This window comes from Carassius carassius, chromosome 4 (genome assembly GCF_963082965.1).
Source record: "Carassius carassius chromosome 4, fCarCar2.1, whole genome shotgun sequence".
In the NCBI taxonomy this organism is placed as follows: domain Eukaryota; kingdom Metazoa; phylum Chordata; class Actinopteri; order Cypriniformes; family Cyprinidae; genus Carassius; species Carassius carassius.
In genome coordinates, this window is record NC_081758.1 from 36,219,001 (window position 1) to 36,237,440 (window position 18,440).

At 38.8% G+C, this 18,440-nt stretch overlaps 1 protein-coding gene across 1 annotated transcript in view; it reads left to right on the forward strand.

The window, feature by feature from the left end:
- galnt9 (polypeptide N-acetylgalactosaminyltransferase 9) overlaps window positions 1-18,440 on the forward strand; it is a 118,865-nt gene that overhangs the window by 44,212 nt on the left and 56,213 nt on the right. Inside the window, exon 4 of the mRNA XM_059548664.1 lies at window positions 4,109-4,283. Within this exon, the coding sequence (XP_059404647.1) occupies window positions 4,109-4,283 (175 nt within the window). The remainder of the gene's footprint in view (window positions 1-4,108; window positions 4,284-18,440) is intronic.

An 18,440-nucleotide genomic window follows, 5' to 3' on the forward strand; every position in this document is an offset into this window, starting at 1 on the left:
GGCGCCGGACGTTCCGCTGCGTCCAGCTGCTTAGGGTGATGGAGGATCTCAACAGGGTCTACAATACGGACACTCTGGAGCGGTTTAAGCAAGCCGACACTAACCGGGGCCTCTCAGTGCCACTACCCGTTTGAGGTGAGAACACAGGAGGATACCGGCTCTACACGAAGGCTATAGAACCTAGCGAACGTGTTAGGGGTCGCCCAGCCCGCAGCTCTACAAATATCTGTCAGCGAGGCGCCACGAGCCAGCGCCCAGGAGGATGCAACACTTCTAGTTGAGTGAGCTCGCAACCTGAACGGGCAGGGCACATCCTGAGCCTGATAAGCCAGGGTTATGGCATCCACAATCCAGTGGGCCATCCTCTGCTTAGAGACGGCACTCCCCTTCTGCCGGCCTCCGTAACAGACAAAGAGCTGGTCTGAGGTCCTGAAGCTTTGTGTCCGGTCTACGTAGCACCTTAATGCTCGGACGGGTCAAAAGAAAAGCCAGGGCTGGGTCTGCCTCCTCCAGGGGCAGCGCTTGCAGGTTCACCACTTGGTCTTTGAAGGGTGTTGTGGGAACCTTGGGCACGTAGCCAGGCCGAGGCCTCAGGATTACCTGGGAGTCAGCCGGCCCAAACTGTAGGCACGAATCGTCGACCAAAAATGCATGCAGGTCCCCTACCCTCTTGATGGAGGCCAGTGCAAGCAGGAGCAGAGTTCTCAATGAAAGAAACTTTAGCTCAACTGAATGCAAAGGCTCGAAAGGGCCCTGCTGTAGTGATTTAAGCACTAGAGACAGGTCCCAAGAGGGTATACAGGGGGGCGGGTAGGATTTAACTTCCTGGCCCCTCTAAGGAACCTGACGATGAGGTCATGCTTACCCAGAGACTTCCCATTCACGGGGTCATGGTACGCAGCAATAGCGGCAACCTGGACTTTGAGGGTGGAGGGAGACAGCCTTCGCTCCAACCCTTGCTGCAGAAAGGATAGCACGACCGCAATCGGGCATCTTCGGGGGTCTTCTCGACGAGAAGAACACCACTCAACGAACAGGTTCCACTTCAAGGCGTAAGCGTGTCTCGTAGACGGTGCTCTTGCCGAAGTGATGGTGTTCACTACCTCTTGGGGTAGGTCACCTAGAACCTCCGCGTCCCATCCAGGGACCAGACATGGAGTTTCCAGAGGTCTGGACGCGGGTGCCAGATGGTGCCCCGTCTCTGAGTCAGTAGATCCTTCGTCAGAGGAATTGGCCAAGGAGGGACTGTCGCAAGGAGCACTAGTTCGGGGAACCAGGTCCACATGGGCCAATACGGCGCTACTAGCAAGACTTGCTCCTTGTCCTCCCGGACTCTGCACAGTGTCTGTGCGAGAAGGCTCACTGGGGGAAACGCCTACTTGCGTAGGTCCCGAGGCCAGCTGTGTGCCAGAGCGTCCGTGCCGGGAGTTCCCTCGGTCAGGGAGTAGAACAACTGGCAGTGAGAGGTCTCTGGAGAAGCAAACAGGTCTACCTGAGCGGCTCCGAACCATCTCCAAATCAGCTGGACCGTCAGGGGATGGAGTCGCCATTCTCCCGGGAGCATTGCTCGAGACAGCTCGTCGGCTGTATGACTGAGCAGGCCTGGAATGTGAACGGCACGAAGTGACCTCAGAACCTTCTGACTCCAAAGGACGAGGTGGCGAGCGAGTTGCGACATGCGACGGAAGCGCAGACCACCTTGTCGGTTGATGTACGCAACGGTCGCAGTGTTGTCCGTTCGGACCAGCACATGCTTGCCTCACAAGAGACCTTTGAGACGGTTCAAGGCAAGGTGTACTGCTAGCAACTCTAGGCAATTGATGTGCCACTGCAGCTGCGGGCCCGTCCAAACCCCTGAGACTGCATGCCCGTTGTACGTGGCCCCCCAGTCGGTGGTGGAGGCATCCGTGTAGACCACAGCATGCCTGGAGATCTGCTCTAGGGGCACCCCTGCCCGGAGAAATGCAAGATCTGACCACGGAGTGAGGGTTTGGCGACAGGCCGGTGTAACTTGGACCCGGTGAGTGCCGCGCTTCCGCGCCCACCTCAGGACTCGGCCATAAAGCCAGTGCTGGAGCGGTCTCATATGTAATAGGCTGAGCGGTATAAGTGCCGCCACGGCCGCCATACCTCTGAAAGAGTTTCAGTGGGACCGCTGTCCTGCTCTTGAACGTATTCAAGCAGGCTAGCACCGACCGCGCACGTTCCTCTGTGAGGCGTGCTGTCTGTTCAACCGAATCCAACTCCATATCGAGAAAAGAGATCCTCCACGGGAGTTTTCTCTTTTCCGAGCTGACCTGAAGGCCCAACAGGCTCAGGTGCCGGAGCACCACATCCCTGTGCTCGCACAACTGATCTCGATACTGTGCTAGTATCAGCCAATCGTCTAAGTAGTCGAGAATGCGAACACCCTGCTCTCTGAGAGGAACGAGAACTGCCTCCGTGACTTTCGTAAAGACACGGGGTCCCGTCCCGGGGCCTCTTGCTCTTCTGCTCACCGCCAAGTTTGACGGGGGCCGGGACGGGAGGGGCAGCCTGCCTGCGCCCAGCTCCACGGCACCACTTGGAGGCTGCTGCAGATGCGGCGCGTGAGCGGGGGCGGATGCAGGGGGCTGCCCTTGGCGACGAGCAGGCTGGGGCACTGCGGCCGGCGGGCGGGTAGAGGCAGCAGCTGCCCGCCAGGGCAGGATGTGTCGGATCCCCTCAGTCTGCTTCTGGGCAGCAGAGACTTGCTGGGCCAAGTTCTCGACTGCGTCGCCAAAGAGGCCGGTCTGGGACACAGGGACATTGAGAAACCGGACCTTATCGGTGTCCCTCTCCCTCCGATGCTGAGATCGACATCTGGTCGGGGGGAGGCCCACTGGATACCACTGGTGTGCTCGCTGTAGAGGGCCCAGTGCATTCCGTGGGTTGCTCCACTGGATCGGAGGTGCAAGAGGAGTGGTGGGCCCCAGAGGGTTGGTTCCCTGCGGGGTTTGCCACCACTGTGACCCTCAAACCATCCGCGCTACTGCCGGAAGTGGTTCTCGTCTGTCGGCCGCCAGAACGAGCCCCAGATAACGGCCGCGGCAGTGGGACTCCGCCCCCCTGAAGGTAGCGGAGCCTGGTTCGCAGCTCCGAGATGGTCATATTCCCGCAGTGAGAACATGACTCATCCACGAAAGCCACCTCAGCGTGCTTGACGCCCAGACACGTGAGGCAGCGATCGTGACCATCACCCGTTGCCAGGTAACGACCGCACCCAGAAACGCACGGGTGAAACGGCATCCTTACAAGGACGATCCGTCGTCTTTACAAAGACGCACCCGTGAAGCTCTTTTAGAGAAATTTGCTCTTTAGGAAATGCTCTTTTAGTGCTGAGGCGCACAGGGGAATTGGCCGTTTGCAACACGACAGGGGTAATGCTGCCTGAAGTGTGCATTCCACTCGACACAGGAACGACCGCCGCTGAAGCGCCGTCTCGCCAACACACGAAGCTTCCGAGAGCGTGCTGAACTCGTAGTTCACAGCAGACACAGTTGAGCAGAGCGATACTAACGCTCGGCTCCGAAGCAAAAAGCTGGTATGCATTGCACCTGCTGCCCTCTTATACTCACGCAGTGATCAGCGGCAGCTGGATGCAATAATTGCATGCCAATGTGCATTGGCTCGTTTAGTTTACACTCGAAGTAGATTGGTCTATCGAAGCGATATCCCATATTCGTCGGTCACCGACGTGGCGTCGAGAGTGACCGACTGAAAGGGAACCAAGTACACTAACATTAGAAAAATTATTTGTAATAAAAATTTACAATACAGCTAAGTGACATCTGTAAAAAAAAAAAAAAAAATTAAGCAACACAAATATTAACATTTTGGTTTATTTCACTCTTTTTTTTAGCATTAATATGAATTTATAAAATCAAAAACCATTAATAATCAATGCCTTCACAATACAATCAGTGCATAAAAGTTACAAAAATAAAAAAGCACATGTGGCATGAAATAAAAGGGGGTTTCCTAGACTATGTGACCTTCATATAATAAAAAGACAAATGTCGACGTCCCTATTATTGAATTAGGAGGTTTGGATTTCCTTCCTTCACATGCTCTTTTTTTTCTCTCGTAGTGGAGTTGAAGTTCAATCTGGATCATTACGTGAATAAGCGATATCCCGGCCTGGTGAAGATCGTGAGGAACAGTAAAAGAGAGGGACTTATAAGGGCCAGGATTCATGGCTGGAACGCAGCCACTGCTCCTGTTGTGGGCTTCTTTGATGCCCACGTGGAGTTCAACACAGGCTGGTAAGTGGTATTCAATCTTTTATAATTTTATAAGGCATTGTCTCGTCATTAAGAACATAACTGACATGCTTCACATGACAAAGGCTTGATTTATCAGAGAATATTCATCATGACATCAATGGTAGCTTAGACTTTAGTAAGGAAAGCAGCCTGATTGGTTTTTATCTAAAGCATCTGTCAAAAATGAACTGAACCCACTGCACTCACAATCCTTAAATGAACTCAAGCATCCTTCATCTGTCACCTCCTTCAACTCGATAAAAAAGAGTTCTCATTAAGGCCTCCCATTAGATTAGTATGACCTCCATTTGGGAATTATGGATTAACCATTAATGAGTTTTCTTGTTTGTTCCACAACATAAACATTTCATGGATTGATGATCACTAAATGTGGCCACCGTCTCAGGCACATGATGCCAAATCTGTGGTTGGAAAGACAGGAGATACATACCTAATTTTGGAGCTAAAATTAAATTAAAGTTTAATCAAAACTTAGTTTGCTATTTCATTTAAATGTGATTCCTTCTGTGTGAGCTCAAGGTGTGAAATGAAATTTCAAGGAAATTTCAAGGTGTGAAATGAAAAAGTCAGAAATTAAATGCATTTTAGTTTTGTATTTAAAAGAGGTCATATCATAATTTATTATTCCACCTCAAGTATTCCCCTAACATTAAAAGGCTTTTTTAATGTCAAAAACAGTCATTATTTAGTTTTTCATAACGATTTTCCAACCTCTCTTAGAAATAAACAGATTTTTTTTTTCTGCTTAGCCTTTAAGAAACACCCTCTTTCACATGTAAAATAAGCAGTTTTGAAATTAGCATATGTTTTCATATCACACCAAGGTCTTATATATTATGTCAACAAAAATCAAGGAAAATTTGATTCCCCATGAAGCCTTTAACATACTGTTATCTCAATAATAAAATCCCTTGATAACAATGATGAATTCCTCTCCTCATGTGAGCACTGCCCTATTCCTTCAGTTGTTATCCTAATGTTGTCTGCTTGATCCACCTCGGGACTTTAAATTCATGTAGTCTGCATGTAGTTCTATGTTGTTCCTGCATGTTGTTTATTTATTTTTAAAACACATTTGATGCATAGATACTAACTTTTTTTCTATTTATAGAAACATCACGTTTAAGTTACTTGATGTAACCACACTAACAAACAAAGCTTCAAATGAAAGTTTATTGCAAATTGTCAGTATGCTGTGCTGGAAGTTTGACAATTAGCACTTTAATATATTTGTTTCAAAGCAACTTCGAAGCAACTAACAGAATTCCAAAGAGGCCAGTGGGAAGTCGTGAGAACAATGATGAACTTCCCACAGGGAAGTCGTGGCTTAGTTTTAGGTTTTAAAATATAGCAGTAAATTCACTAAAGCTTATGTCATTTTCTTAGGCCGTACATTTACTCACCCTCAAGTTGTGGAGCACAAAATAATATATTTTGCTGTTTCATTGTTTGTTCATTTGCTTTTTTTTTTTTGCCATACTATGAATGTCAGTGGGCCTATTGTCTGTAAATGCCATTGTGTTGTGTTAACCTCAGATTTTGTGTTTTTGCTGTTGCTTAGTAATTTCTTTGTTAAAATGGGAACTGAAACAACCCATATAGAGTGTGCAAATAAACAGTGTTGTCAGTAAGCACAGTTCATTTCTTGCTCAAGTTTTTGCCTTTCCCAGAAGGAGTAGATGGATGTTTCACAGGATATTTGCTAAGTGGTACAAAAGTAGCTCCTCAAATGTGACCACAGACCTGAATCCTCTTCACTAGGAGAAAAAAAAAACCTGTATGTCATGAGCTTCACAAAGCTTAGATTTATGGCAGGGCTGCTGTTGCGAATCCTCTTGTTTTCAAGGCCAAGACACAAAGACATAACCTGGTGTATTGAGCATAAAACCTGTACCCCTGGGCAATGGAAAAGGTATTATTGTCTTTTTTCAGTTATCAGACTCGGCAAATCTTTTCAACTCAAATCACTGCTGCCGATGCAAACCACTGCTACTCAAATCAATGCTTTTATGCACAGAGGGGATCAGTAATACAGTGGTGGAAAGAGTACTGCAAATTTTTACTTAAGTACAACTACTGTTACATTGCTGAAATAATACTCAGTTACAAGGGAAATTACTGGTGTCAGAACAGTACTTTAGTAAAAGTACAAATTTCTCTTCTAAAAAACTACTCTAGTTACTAGTTACTTTTTAGCTGTCGATATTTAATTAATTACCAATAAATATTGATTCATATCAAAGATGTATGTGGATAATAGCTACCCACAAAACCCACTTTAATCTTATTGATAAATTATGTGAAATTGGTGGTCACGATACAGGAATTTCTAACTTCAGTACCTTGAAAAATGTACAGTACCTGTGAACCAGAAGTTGCAACTGACTTCAATGTGGTGATATATTTCCAGGTGAAAAGGAATATTGAATAAAGGGCGGGGTTTTATTGTGGTGTACCTCCACTCCACCTCTTGCTCATAGCAGATTCACAGTTGGATAGAAGTGGTTAAGAATATCTGCTTGTTACGTTTGACATCACGCTTCAGTGCTTCTGGGTCCTAACGCTCTGCCAAACGGCACAAAATGCACCAAACTGTGCTAATATACACCCACAATGTCATACTAAAAAATTATAACCCTAACCTTTGTCTCCGTACTGAAATCCCAGATGAAATGCCACATACTGTATACTGGCATATATATAATTTTTTTTTAGTCTGCCCATTTTTTCAAGGCAATCATTATTTCAAGCTTTGAGTGGTCTTCTAAAAAGACACGTTCACTTTATATGATGAACAATTTTATTTACATACAAATAAATTGATCAGTTACATTACAAAAATCTCAATCTTTAACATTTGCTCATTCTGTGTATTTGTGTCTTTAAAATAGGGTAACTTTGTTACAAAAGCTTACAGCAAAGGAAGCTTGATTTTAACTTTGATTTCACAAGTACACCGTAATAAAATTCTAAAACAAATTACCTCAATTCAGTTGAGATATTTGAAATATGACAACACTACATTTTTATAAGCAGTGATTTTAGAGCCATAGATGTTATTTATTTGGATAAATGGAACCACAGATGGCTTTGACCCATGTCAGTACAATGTAGTGTTGCAGTTAGGCAGACTAGAATATTTATATGTACAAATCATGCAAATATCCCATTCTGAAACATTTCTAGCATAAACTTACATTGTGAAGAAATTAAAGTTCCATCTTTGATTGTTGAAAGACTTTCTGGTGCATTTCACTTACAGCCAATACAATTTCTAGTAGCATTTTCATCGGTCAGGTGTGGATCTATGCTAAATGGCTGATAACTTGTAACAAAGTTTAATCCAGGAGCAAAGATTAATTATTTCTACTTTAAAAGCATGGAGAGATCGCGGTTGCACACAGTCTGAGTGTGCACAAGCAATATCGGAGTGAGAGGACAGGAAGTTAATTTGTATAAATTAGGCCTATTTGAGAGAAGCTGCTTGTATCAGTGTATATTTGGTAGATACGGTGGAAAAGAATGAGTAATGGAACGGTGTCGGTTATTTCAGTATCGGTATCAAAATATGGATAAGGATGATAATACTACGTAGTATATTTCTTTAAACTTATTTCTTTAAGCTCCCTCACTGTCTGATCAGCTCTTCAAAACCTCCTGCAGTCTCAGCTTTTCCCGATTCAGATATCAGGGCATTTATAAGCCCCTTTACAATTGGAAGTCTTTATCTTATTTTTATTGGCTACTGAAGTTCTGTCAAAGGTTTGGGTATTAATTCAAAATGTGGGCGTATTCAATAACAAACTATGATTTAAAAGATAATTTTGCTTAATTTGTACGTAAAAGTACAGCTTTAAAAAAAAAAAACTAACTAAATATTACAAATAAACACAAAAGCAAGAATAAACAAATTACTAAAACAAGGAGCAAGTCAAAAACATAGAACTACAAGGACTAGACAAGCCCAACCAGACAGGGAGACACAAACACATATTCAGCCACATCCAGAAACAGAGGGGGTGCAAATGACCACGGACCAGCAAACACAAAAGGGTAAGGTGCACTATAAATAGGGAGGAAAATACATGAGGGACAGGTGTGCACACTTAGACCAACTAGGGTAACAAGAGGTTGGGGTAAAGAGGAAACGAGGAGGGGCTAAAGGAAGCACATGGACAAGGAAAATAAGGACATGTGTTGAAACAAGAGACACAAGACACAAGAAAGAAAAAAACACAAGACAAACAGTGTCAGTGCAAAACCCTAACAGCTAATTTGCTACTCAAGAAAGCACTTTCTCATTATTATCAATGTTATGATAATAAAAACATTAAAAGCAGCACTATTTCCAGTATTTATTATAATAAAAAATGGTAATTCAGCAGCAAATCAGCATATTAGAATGATTTTATGAAAAATTATGTGACACTTTATTCATCACAGTATTAATGTTTTTACTGTATTTTTTTCTTTTTCTTTTTCTATCTAATAAATGCAGTTTTTCTTTCAAAAATATTCACACCTCTTACCGGCTGCAAATTTTTGAAAGCGCGTACAGTACTTATAATTCTATATATTCTGCGTTATATTAAAGGCACAAGCAAAAAATAGGTTTTGATTATAGTAGATGTTGGCATGGGTGAATTTTGCAGTCACTCTACTCCACATACAGTTGCATACGTGTAATTTAGTTTATTGTCTGCAGAGCGCTAGCTTGTGAATTATGTAATTTTCTAAAGGTGTTTCAGTCTTCAGTGTGAGTGACACTTGTGGACAGCATATAACAAATTATACCACAGCCTGTAATTCTACCCTAATTTGAGCTTGACGGCCTGTCAGATTCAAGATGTATTGGGTCTGTGTATGTGGCATGAAGTTACATTTTTTTAGCCAGTCCAGTGGGTCATAAATTGCACCTACTGTGCCTCACACAAAACCTTTTCTCCAGCAAAGTGTTCTAAACTCATTCATTATTCATGACTTATTGAGGCCAAGTTGAATTGGAATGACAGGAATAAAATTGTGTAAAACCTTTTAAACAAGACATTGTCTAGTCAACATTCAAGTTTGCCTCGAAAATAACAGTTTCAGCATTATGTTTTTTAAAATTAATTTTAATTGTACCTCCTTAGAGTTCAAATTGCATTACATTCTGAATGTCCAAGCACCTTGATTTATGCACATTTTGTGAATTGTTTTTGCATTTGGTGTTTTTATTCAGAGTTTTTCAGCTGCCTAAACTGAACAAGATCTACCTTTGCATCTCACAATCAGTGTGTATTTCAGTATGCATTGTACATACGTCTGCGTATTACAGTTTTTCTCAGTCACTTTGGTGCATTTTTCAAAACAGAAATAAAATTCTCAAAACTACTTGTACAACCTCCACATCATCTAGTCATTTATAGACATCATAAAACCAGTTTCTCGTTCTTTTGAACAATTTGCGATTGCTTTTGTATATTCATGCAATTGATTACACACATTTATCTGCGGTTTCCTACATTATCATTTGCTAATGTCATGTTGCTCAAAACGTATTATATAGTTTTCTGTGCAATAGTCTTACCCCTCAAAACATCTAGTCTTTAGTTCATTGTATAAGTCATTAAATGCAAAATGGTTAATCTAGTTGTCACAAACTGCCAAGCACACTTTTTATTTTTATTTTTACACATTATCATTAGACTTTTTGTCAATTTGGCATGAATTGTGCAAGTGAATCTTGACTAATGAAGATAATGTAGATGATAAACCAATGATAAACCATTTCTCTGAAATAGCTCAAAGGTTCGTCTCATGAGTCTTCCGTTGGAAAGCTTATACTGTATAGACAGAGGACAACACAAGAGTTACAAATTCTGAAAATTGACTTATTTTCATTTTTGTGCCCATATTTCATTTTCCTTTTCTATATCACAAAAACATTGTAAAGGATTTTTTTTTTTTTAAATAGTCTTTTAATTAGTCAGACTACTATTAAAAGTGTAACTGTGAATTCTATCCAGTCTCTTTCAATTAATATCCCACATACAGTAATGTGTAAATGTATACTTTTGAAATGGATATATGGCACATATAAGCATATGGCATACCGTTCAATACAGTAGTTTACATCAGAACATACATCAGTTATATTGACAACATGACTAAGCAATTTGACTGTCAAATCCGTAAACTATGACACAAGGACTTGTCATTCTGATGGCACTGACATGTTCATTGACACATATATTTATTTTTGAGAGATGAACTAAGGATTTTGAGTAAGAGTTTTTTCTTTTGCAGGTAATCCATTGTGTTTTGCTATATGTATGAGTTGTTTTGAGAAATGCACTTACTGTTTTACAAATCTCAAGGATGATTCGAGAAATGTACCAAAGCAACTGAGAAAAACTGTAAGTATCAGGCTCCTGAGAGAATTTCATTATTTATCAAATGACCTTTATAGAGTGGCCCAGCGTAGTGTTCTGTAGACTGGCAGAATTAGCTGTGATTGTATGAATACTGGAGAAGGCCTCTGGTGAGCATTATTGATTATTCATGACTTAGGTCTTTTATCATTCTGAAGCGCATTGTGTGTATGTGTGTGCGTCATTATACGGTTGACTGATAATTGTCAAGCTCTCATCTGTAGACCAGCTTTTTCTTTTTTAAAGTATGTCCACCCTCCCACCTCATTTTGCCCTGTGTCCTATTCTTCCAGACGGCCATTGTTCACTGTTGTGTTGGACATGCTGATTCTCTGATCTCTCATCTCTACTTCTCTCTGTCTCTCACACCTTTTCTCTCTCCTTCAGTTTCTTCCTGCATCTCTGCTTTAGGTTTCTGAGGAGCTCTATTTGATTTAAAGGGAGAAACACAGTAATATAATAGAGCAACTGAAATGTATTATATATGTGGCTCTAGATAGATTTAATAGCAACAACAGAAACATCATAAAGTCCTGTAGGTCCTGTCCCACAACAATATAAACAAGTGTACAGTAGTTGTTTATCAGCTTCTTCTGTGAGTGTAATTCTTTTGTAAATCTTTTGAAATGTTTTTAAAGCTGAAGAGTGTAATTTCAATTGTAAAAATACTTTATCTTGTCCGAGTTTAGTGTTTAGATTTTAGAGTTTGAAGCGGGACCAAATAACGGAAAATAGGGAATGGGGTGGAAAGAGTGTTTAACTGTGATTTAGGATTTGAATTGCATCTTTCGAATTTGTTATACACTATTCTACTGTCCTTTTATGTATAAGAGCACAAATCGCTCCAAGAGATTATTGCTGAATTGTATGTAAATTGTGTACAACTGGCCATTTGTATGCTTTCCCTTTTGCTTCAGTGTATATGAAAACTGTAGCTATAAATGTATTCATAAACAAAGGTGCCAAAACATCCCATTCTTCATACTATGGCAATATAGGATGGCAGAGACTGATAACTGAGATGGATTATGGGGGCCAGAATGTGGCCTTGTTGAAGTTACTGGACTTGGCTGCACTTGCTCATAGTGGGTGAAAATAAGTGTGTGTGTTTTACAGAGCCAGAAAACTATAAAGTGCTTGTGTGTTTTAGCTGACTGTTAAATGTGTGTGTGCTGCAGAGCTACAATGTAAAAGTGAAGTTCACTTAACAGCCCCTCAAGGATTTCCCAAATTGTTTTTGTGATTTTTGCAATCAAAATGACTGATTTTGTGGTGGTAATTTCCAGAGATTTGCGAAAGATGTGGTGTTTTAGGATAGCATAAATTCTTTGGTTTTCCAGCATCTTTTGCGTATTTGTATCTTTTATCAATCTTTTCACACTGAGGGCAACTGAGGGACTCATACACAACTATTACAAAAAGTACAAACACTCACTGATGCTCCAAAAGGGAAAACAAGGAATTAAGAACCTGGAGGTTAAAACTTTTTAAATTTGAAGATCAGGGTAAATTGAAATTATTTTCTCTTCTGGTAAATATAAGTATCTTGTGAAGAGCAGTACTATATATATATATATATATATATATATATATATATATATATATATATATATATAAAGAACAGTGGGCAGTTTAACTGTTCAGGACAAACAAGGGACTCATGAACAACTATCACACACACACACACACACACACAACATTGCTAGAATGCTAGAAAACAACACAAACTTAAGAATCAAGCGTAAGTTAACTTTTGAATGGGGTCATTTTTATTATTTCAGCTATTATTTTCTCTTGTGGACATGAAAACATTTTTTATGTGAAATATATTATTCAGGTCAGTACTAGTTATAAAATAACAAGCATGTTCCATGATCCCTCTTATTATGGTAAAATAATAAACATTTTCCATATAATTTTGCTGAAAATTTTGACCACAACTGTATTAGCATATTGCTTCACCACTCAGTGGCAGTTATGGGAGTTTGACTTCCACTTTGTTTCACACAGATCACTCACTGCACAACATGATGTGCACAACATGTATCCTTGTTAAAATAATACATTCTAACTATAATAAAATTAGGGATGATTCAGTTTGATAATTATAATTTAGTTTTTTTGTGAGACCTTAATTTTTAGGATTATTTTGCAGTGAAATGACAAATTATGCAGGATCGGGGGGGCATATTGGTGATTTTCCGTTGGGTTCAGCGATCGCAACATTGTTAAAAATTGGAGGGACTGATTTAAACTGTATCGAACAATAGATAGATAGATAGATAGATAGATAGATAGATAGATAGATAGATAGATAGATAGATAGATAGATAGATAGATAGATAGATAGATAGATAGATAGATAGATAGATATCCTTCTGTTGCTGACTATGGAAGAGGAGAGGGATATTAGTGCTCTTTCAACAGAGCAGGTTTTTATAGTAATTAGATTACTGAGTGGGTCATCACTTGAAGGCCGACTTCTATTAACTCTGACCTCAGTGTCTCAATGAAAACATTTATCAATACACAGTTTTCACTACATACACAGATCCCTCCAGGAGCCTTCATGAACATTTCAAGCCAACCTCCAAGGGTTCAAGGCCTCGTTCCTCCCAATTAAAGTCTTTATGTGTACCTTTCAGTTACACTATTGAGATCACCTTTCGATTGCTTATTCAGTAGTTTTTCAGATGTTTACATTAGCTCAGCAAGTGAATTTATCCAAAACAAGTGTCTTGCTCAAGGGCACATGATTATGGTTTATAGATTTCCCTTTGTGCAGGGCCAGATCAGATTGAATCTTTAACCACTAGGCTACATCACTAACAGTTTTAAAATGAATTTAAAACTGTGGTTCACTAAATGGTTTAATTATTTGTATATTCTGCCAAATTTTTGGTACTGTAGGTAATTATTATTTGTGTAGGCGCACTCTAATTTGTGTTAAAGAACTAAGGTAAGAAATCCAGTTTAACATTTCTAATAAGGTAATGGAAACATGGAAACAGAGTTTGAATTAAAAGTGTTCTGTATTTATTGAAACAGTTGTTGACATGTACAGCAAATTAAGAATTGTGAGGTTGTGATATTGGTAAAATATGGCATTATGCTTTCGTTTGTGCCTTTTTAGAGCCTTTAATGTGATATTGTCAGAACTAAAGATCTGTGCAGTTTTATATTAGAGAATACATTATTGAAGACTTTTTTTGTGTGTGTGTGGAGCTGTTTTACATAATTGTTGATTCACCTTTTAGCACACTAATCTTCTGGAACTCCAGATGAAAAAAATTGAAGTGATTAGAGCTAATGAAGTATGAGGAATGAGCATTTCTGAAGTCAGTCAATTGTAAGTACAAACACAGTAGGTTGCTTCCAAAACGGAGCTAAAAGCACACAGTGAGAGGTTGACCGCCAGTGATATCTGAGGGCCATTTCATAAAGGAGGTTAAGTGAAAACTCTGAGTATGTTAACCCTTAAATGAGGGAAATTAGGTTTTCTGTTTCAGAATGGGAGGTTTGTCAAAAGCATGATAAGTCAAGCCCATTTCTGAGAGAGAGGTAATCTATACTCAGATTAAGTTACCGTGGTAATTTACTCTATGAACCTAACCTGGTCGGGAACAGGTTTTCTTAGATAAACCCAGTTTCTTACCCAGTGTAAGTTATGTTTAAATACCTGATTCATTCACACTGCAAAAATGCTTTTCTTACCGAGTAATTCTGTCTTATTTCAAGTACAAATATCTACAGATTCTTAAATCACGATGCATTTTCTATATTAGAAAAAATATATAGCCTAAGATGTTTGTTCTTTGTTCCCTAGGGGAAAACAAGTGCATTTAAGTGCATTTTAATTTAAAAAAAGTACAATTATCTGCCATGGGGTAAGAAAAATCATCTTAATGCAACTGCCCCCCCCCCCCACCCACAAGCATTAACGAAGGTGTGCCTCGCTGACATTCACTTGATAACATCTTGCACCAACCTCTGAAAGTAACCCAATAATTAGAAGTGTGGTTCCAGTGTGGTTGTGTGCATTGATGAGGTGCATATTTCCATCATTGTACCTTCCAAAAATGAAACAGATATGGAATGGAAGGATGCCGTATGGAAGTGTAGTCTGAAAATATATGCTGTAACCACCACCACAGCTGTTACATAAACACAAATTATGACACAAACACAAATACAAAAGCAAGAGTTATTATTTTTTTACTGTTGGATTTTTGTATTCTTACAATACTTGGTATTATGGCCATCTCCTCTTCATCTGTTCTTCATTATTTTCCGAGCCTTCTTGCTGTTGACTGATTAGAAGTCAAATGTTAATTTCATTAGTCTAAGAAATGTAACCGGTCGGATTTGAGAATCTGTAATTATGTGAAAAAATTAGACTACGTGAAATGATTATAGAGTACGTTGGGGAAAAAAAGCTGCTGCACATTGAAATAGACACTGAATGAAATTTATTTAATATTTCAAATGTTTGTAAAGTTATGTAGACTACAACCATGAACATTTTAGGCTTAAAGCTTTACCTGATTGAAATGTTTTTATACTTTATTTTTAACTGCTGTCACGTTCCTTTCTCTTTTTTTTCTCAATTTTTTTTTTTTTTTGTCCATGGGATACCATGAAAATTAATATTAGTCAAATAACCTACTGTTCTGCCAGTTTTCTCCTCTGTTTTTACAGCAGTGATTAAGAATTAAATTTATGCGTTTACTCAAAGTATGCGGATGTCTTTTTGTCTGAGCTGTTGCCTTGGTGAATCATGATTTTGGAGCTCCACTGATCATGACTTTTCATTGTCATGTAAATGCTTTGTTTGGCCTTTCAAAAGAGGAAACAAATAGAAATCAGTGGTTAAGTTGTATTTACAACACTGTTCCTGAACGGTTTAAACCAAATATCCAGATCTATGCAGCACATTTTATGGAGGACTGTTTCCTGATCCTGGGATAGTAGACTACAATGCCGGCTGTTCTGACTCACAGTCTGTAAGTACATTTTATACTTAAAGGATTTGCCACTGATGATTCAAACGTGAGTTTTGAGCAGTGTAGAGTAGCGTTTGTTGTTTACAAATACCTCATTTATAATGGGCTTTATTGTTTTTGTCTCGTCGCTCCAGGCCGGGACATGGCATAACAGTATGATGAGGGGCGAATAATCTCTTACATCACTCGCTTGTGGTATTCGGCCAATCACAATGCACTGGATAGCTGGCCAATCAGAGCACACCTTGCTTTTCAGAACGATGAGCTTTGTAAAAATTTACACATTTCAGAAAGGCAGGGCATAGAGGAGCAACAATAATGGACAGTATGTGGAAAATAATGTTTTTTGAACCTTAAACCTCAGAAATTTAACCTTAAAATTTAATCGCACCAAAAACACAAAATAATATTCTTTTTAGCAACATCATATGGCCCCTTTAAGATAGTTTGCTCATTTGTCATATTGTGCAAATTCGTGTACACATTTTTAATTTTGGCTTAATTGTACAAATAGTATTTGAGGCCACTCTCTATCTCATTCATTCATTTTTTTTTGATAACTTAGTGTTGCTCAGATGGATCCATCATATTGGCCAGCATAAGATGCGGGTTAGACCTGCTGATTGTCAAAGATCTAGCTTTGTGAGACCCACAATCCTTTCTATTTTAAACATTAGTCAGAGACTTTGCTGATTTTAAATGATTGACAAATCAGTTAATCCACATTTGAGTGGCCTATGGTGAGTGGCCTTAGGCTCTGTCTGGGAAATCACCCATTAGTGAGATGTGATTTGAATATACCTTGACAATGAAGGAATTTAGACATGATTAATTGTAATGACATTAATCATTCATCATATTTGTTAAGTGATTTATTTATTTTATTTAGTCATTTATCAGACACTTTTATCCAACATGACTTTAATTGTATTAAATAACTAAAAACAGATCCAAAACGAAAAGCACAAATTTTATAAATACTACCTACATTTGAAAAATAAAGAAATTAGATAAAAATGACAAATGCATATAACAATATGTCAAAACTTAACATTTAAATGAAAAACAAAAAATAAAGCAAAAAACAATTACAAATATTGAAGGTATGAGTATAATAATGATTCTAACATAACACTGAGCCAAACACCAAAAAAAAAAAAACTACATGTATATCTATAAGTACACACAAATACATACATACATACATACATATACATACACATTTATAAATTCAATATATATATATATATATATATATATATATATATATATATATATATATATATATTCAATGTATATTTCCATTTCCATTTAGTTTGTTTAAGTATTAAACTCAAATGAAGTAAAGCTAAAACTTAATAAAAGACCTATACGGACATAATACATTGAGACATTATTTAACTTACACATAGTAAGAAACAGAATCAAAAGAAAAGAAAACAGAAGCAAAACAAGTAATAGGAAAGAGGAGAAATAAAAATGTATACTTATCCTCAGCACGTCTCCACACAGTAAACTAAACATTATCATTGTGTTTATAGTTGAATTAATATGAGTGGCACTCAAAATGGTAAATATTTAAGAGAGAAAAAAGTAAAATATTTAACAGGATGAGGCTAGCGTAGCTTCACCGTGACAGGCTGAAACATGTCCAAAGGCGATAAATCTATCCCAGCTTTTAAGCTGTTCAACAGATCCATAATGTGCTTAAAAACAGCACATAAATTATTAAATCCTCCATTCTATAGAAAAAAAAAATTATATATATATATATATATAAACAGCAACAACAAAAACATCTTCGGGGAACATTTTGCCCTAACCTAACCTTTTTAACCAGGCACTATTCCCGGCACACTGAGCAAACACAAACAATTCATGGGATCTTCACAGCGAAGAGGCAAGATTTCATTTTCTGATAAAGGTACATGAGAGAAAGTTTGCTAATTCAAGATATGTCACACAGGAGTTTCATCAGTTGTGGAGAATGGGGGTTAATCTCAAAGGACTGTGTTTCTTTGCTATCTTTAAAAGGGGGGAAGACAGTGAAGATAGCAGGACTTACCTCCATATGATGACATGCCAAGTCAAGCACAGTGAGTGATAGACATCCATTTACTCAGCAAATTGTCCGAGACAGTGCACAGGGTGCAGTGGTTTATTGTTTCTACGAAGAGTATAAGTGATGCACGCTGTGGACTTTAGTCAAGGTAAGTGCCATGTTTAATTTGACATGAATGAAAACATACAGGGATAGTAAAGGGATGTAAGGGATAGACATATGGGTTGTGGGACTGTACTGTCTTATGGTCCCAGGTTGCATTTAAATGTGTATTTTCAATGTTTCATCATTGAACAGATTGAACATCATTATCACTATCTTGAGTTTAACATTTTTGTTATATAAATGCATGTTTAGTTTGTCATTTAACTACCTCAACCTCAACTTATTTCAATTTTTTTGCAGGGCAACATTTCTAAAATGTATATATTTTACTTTTTAAAAGTTTTTAATTTAATCTTTATTTTATTTCAGCTTTGTTTTAATTACAGAAAAAGATTTTTAGTAAACAATAACAACACCGAGTAGAACATATACTGTGGATTGGAAATGTCTGAGACTGAAAATGCTTCTGTTTTAAATTTTTCATATTTAATACAGAACTTTTCCTGACAAATTAGAATATCAGCAATTTGAGTGACAATTGTTCTGAAAAAAT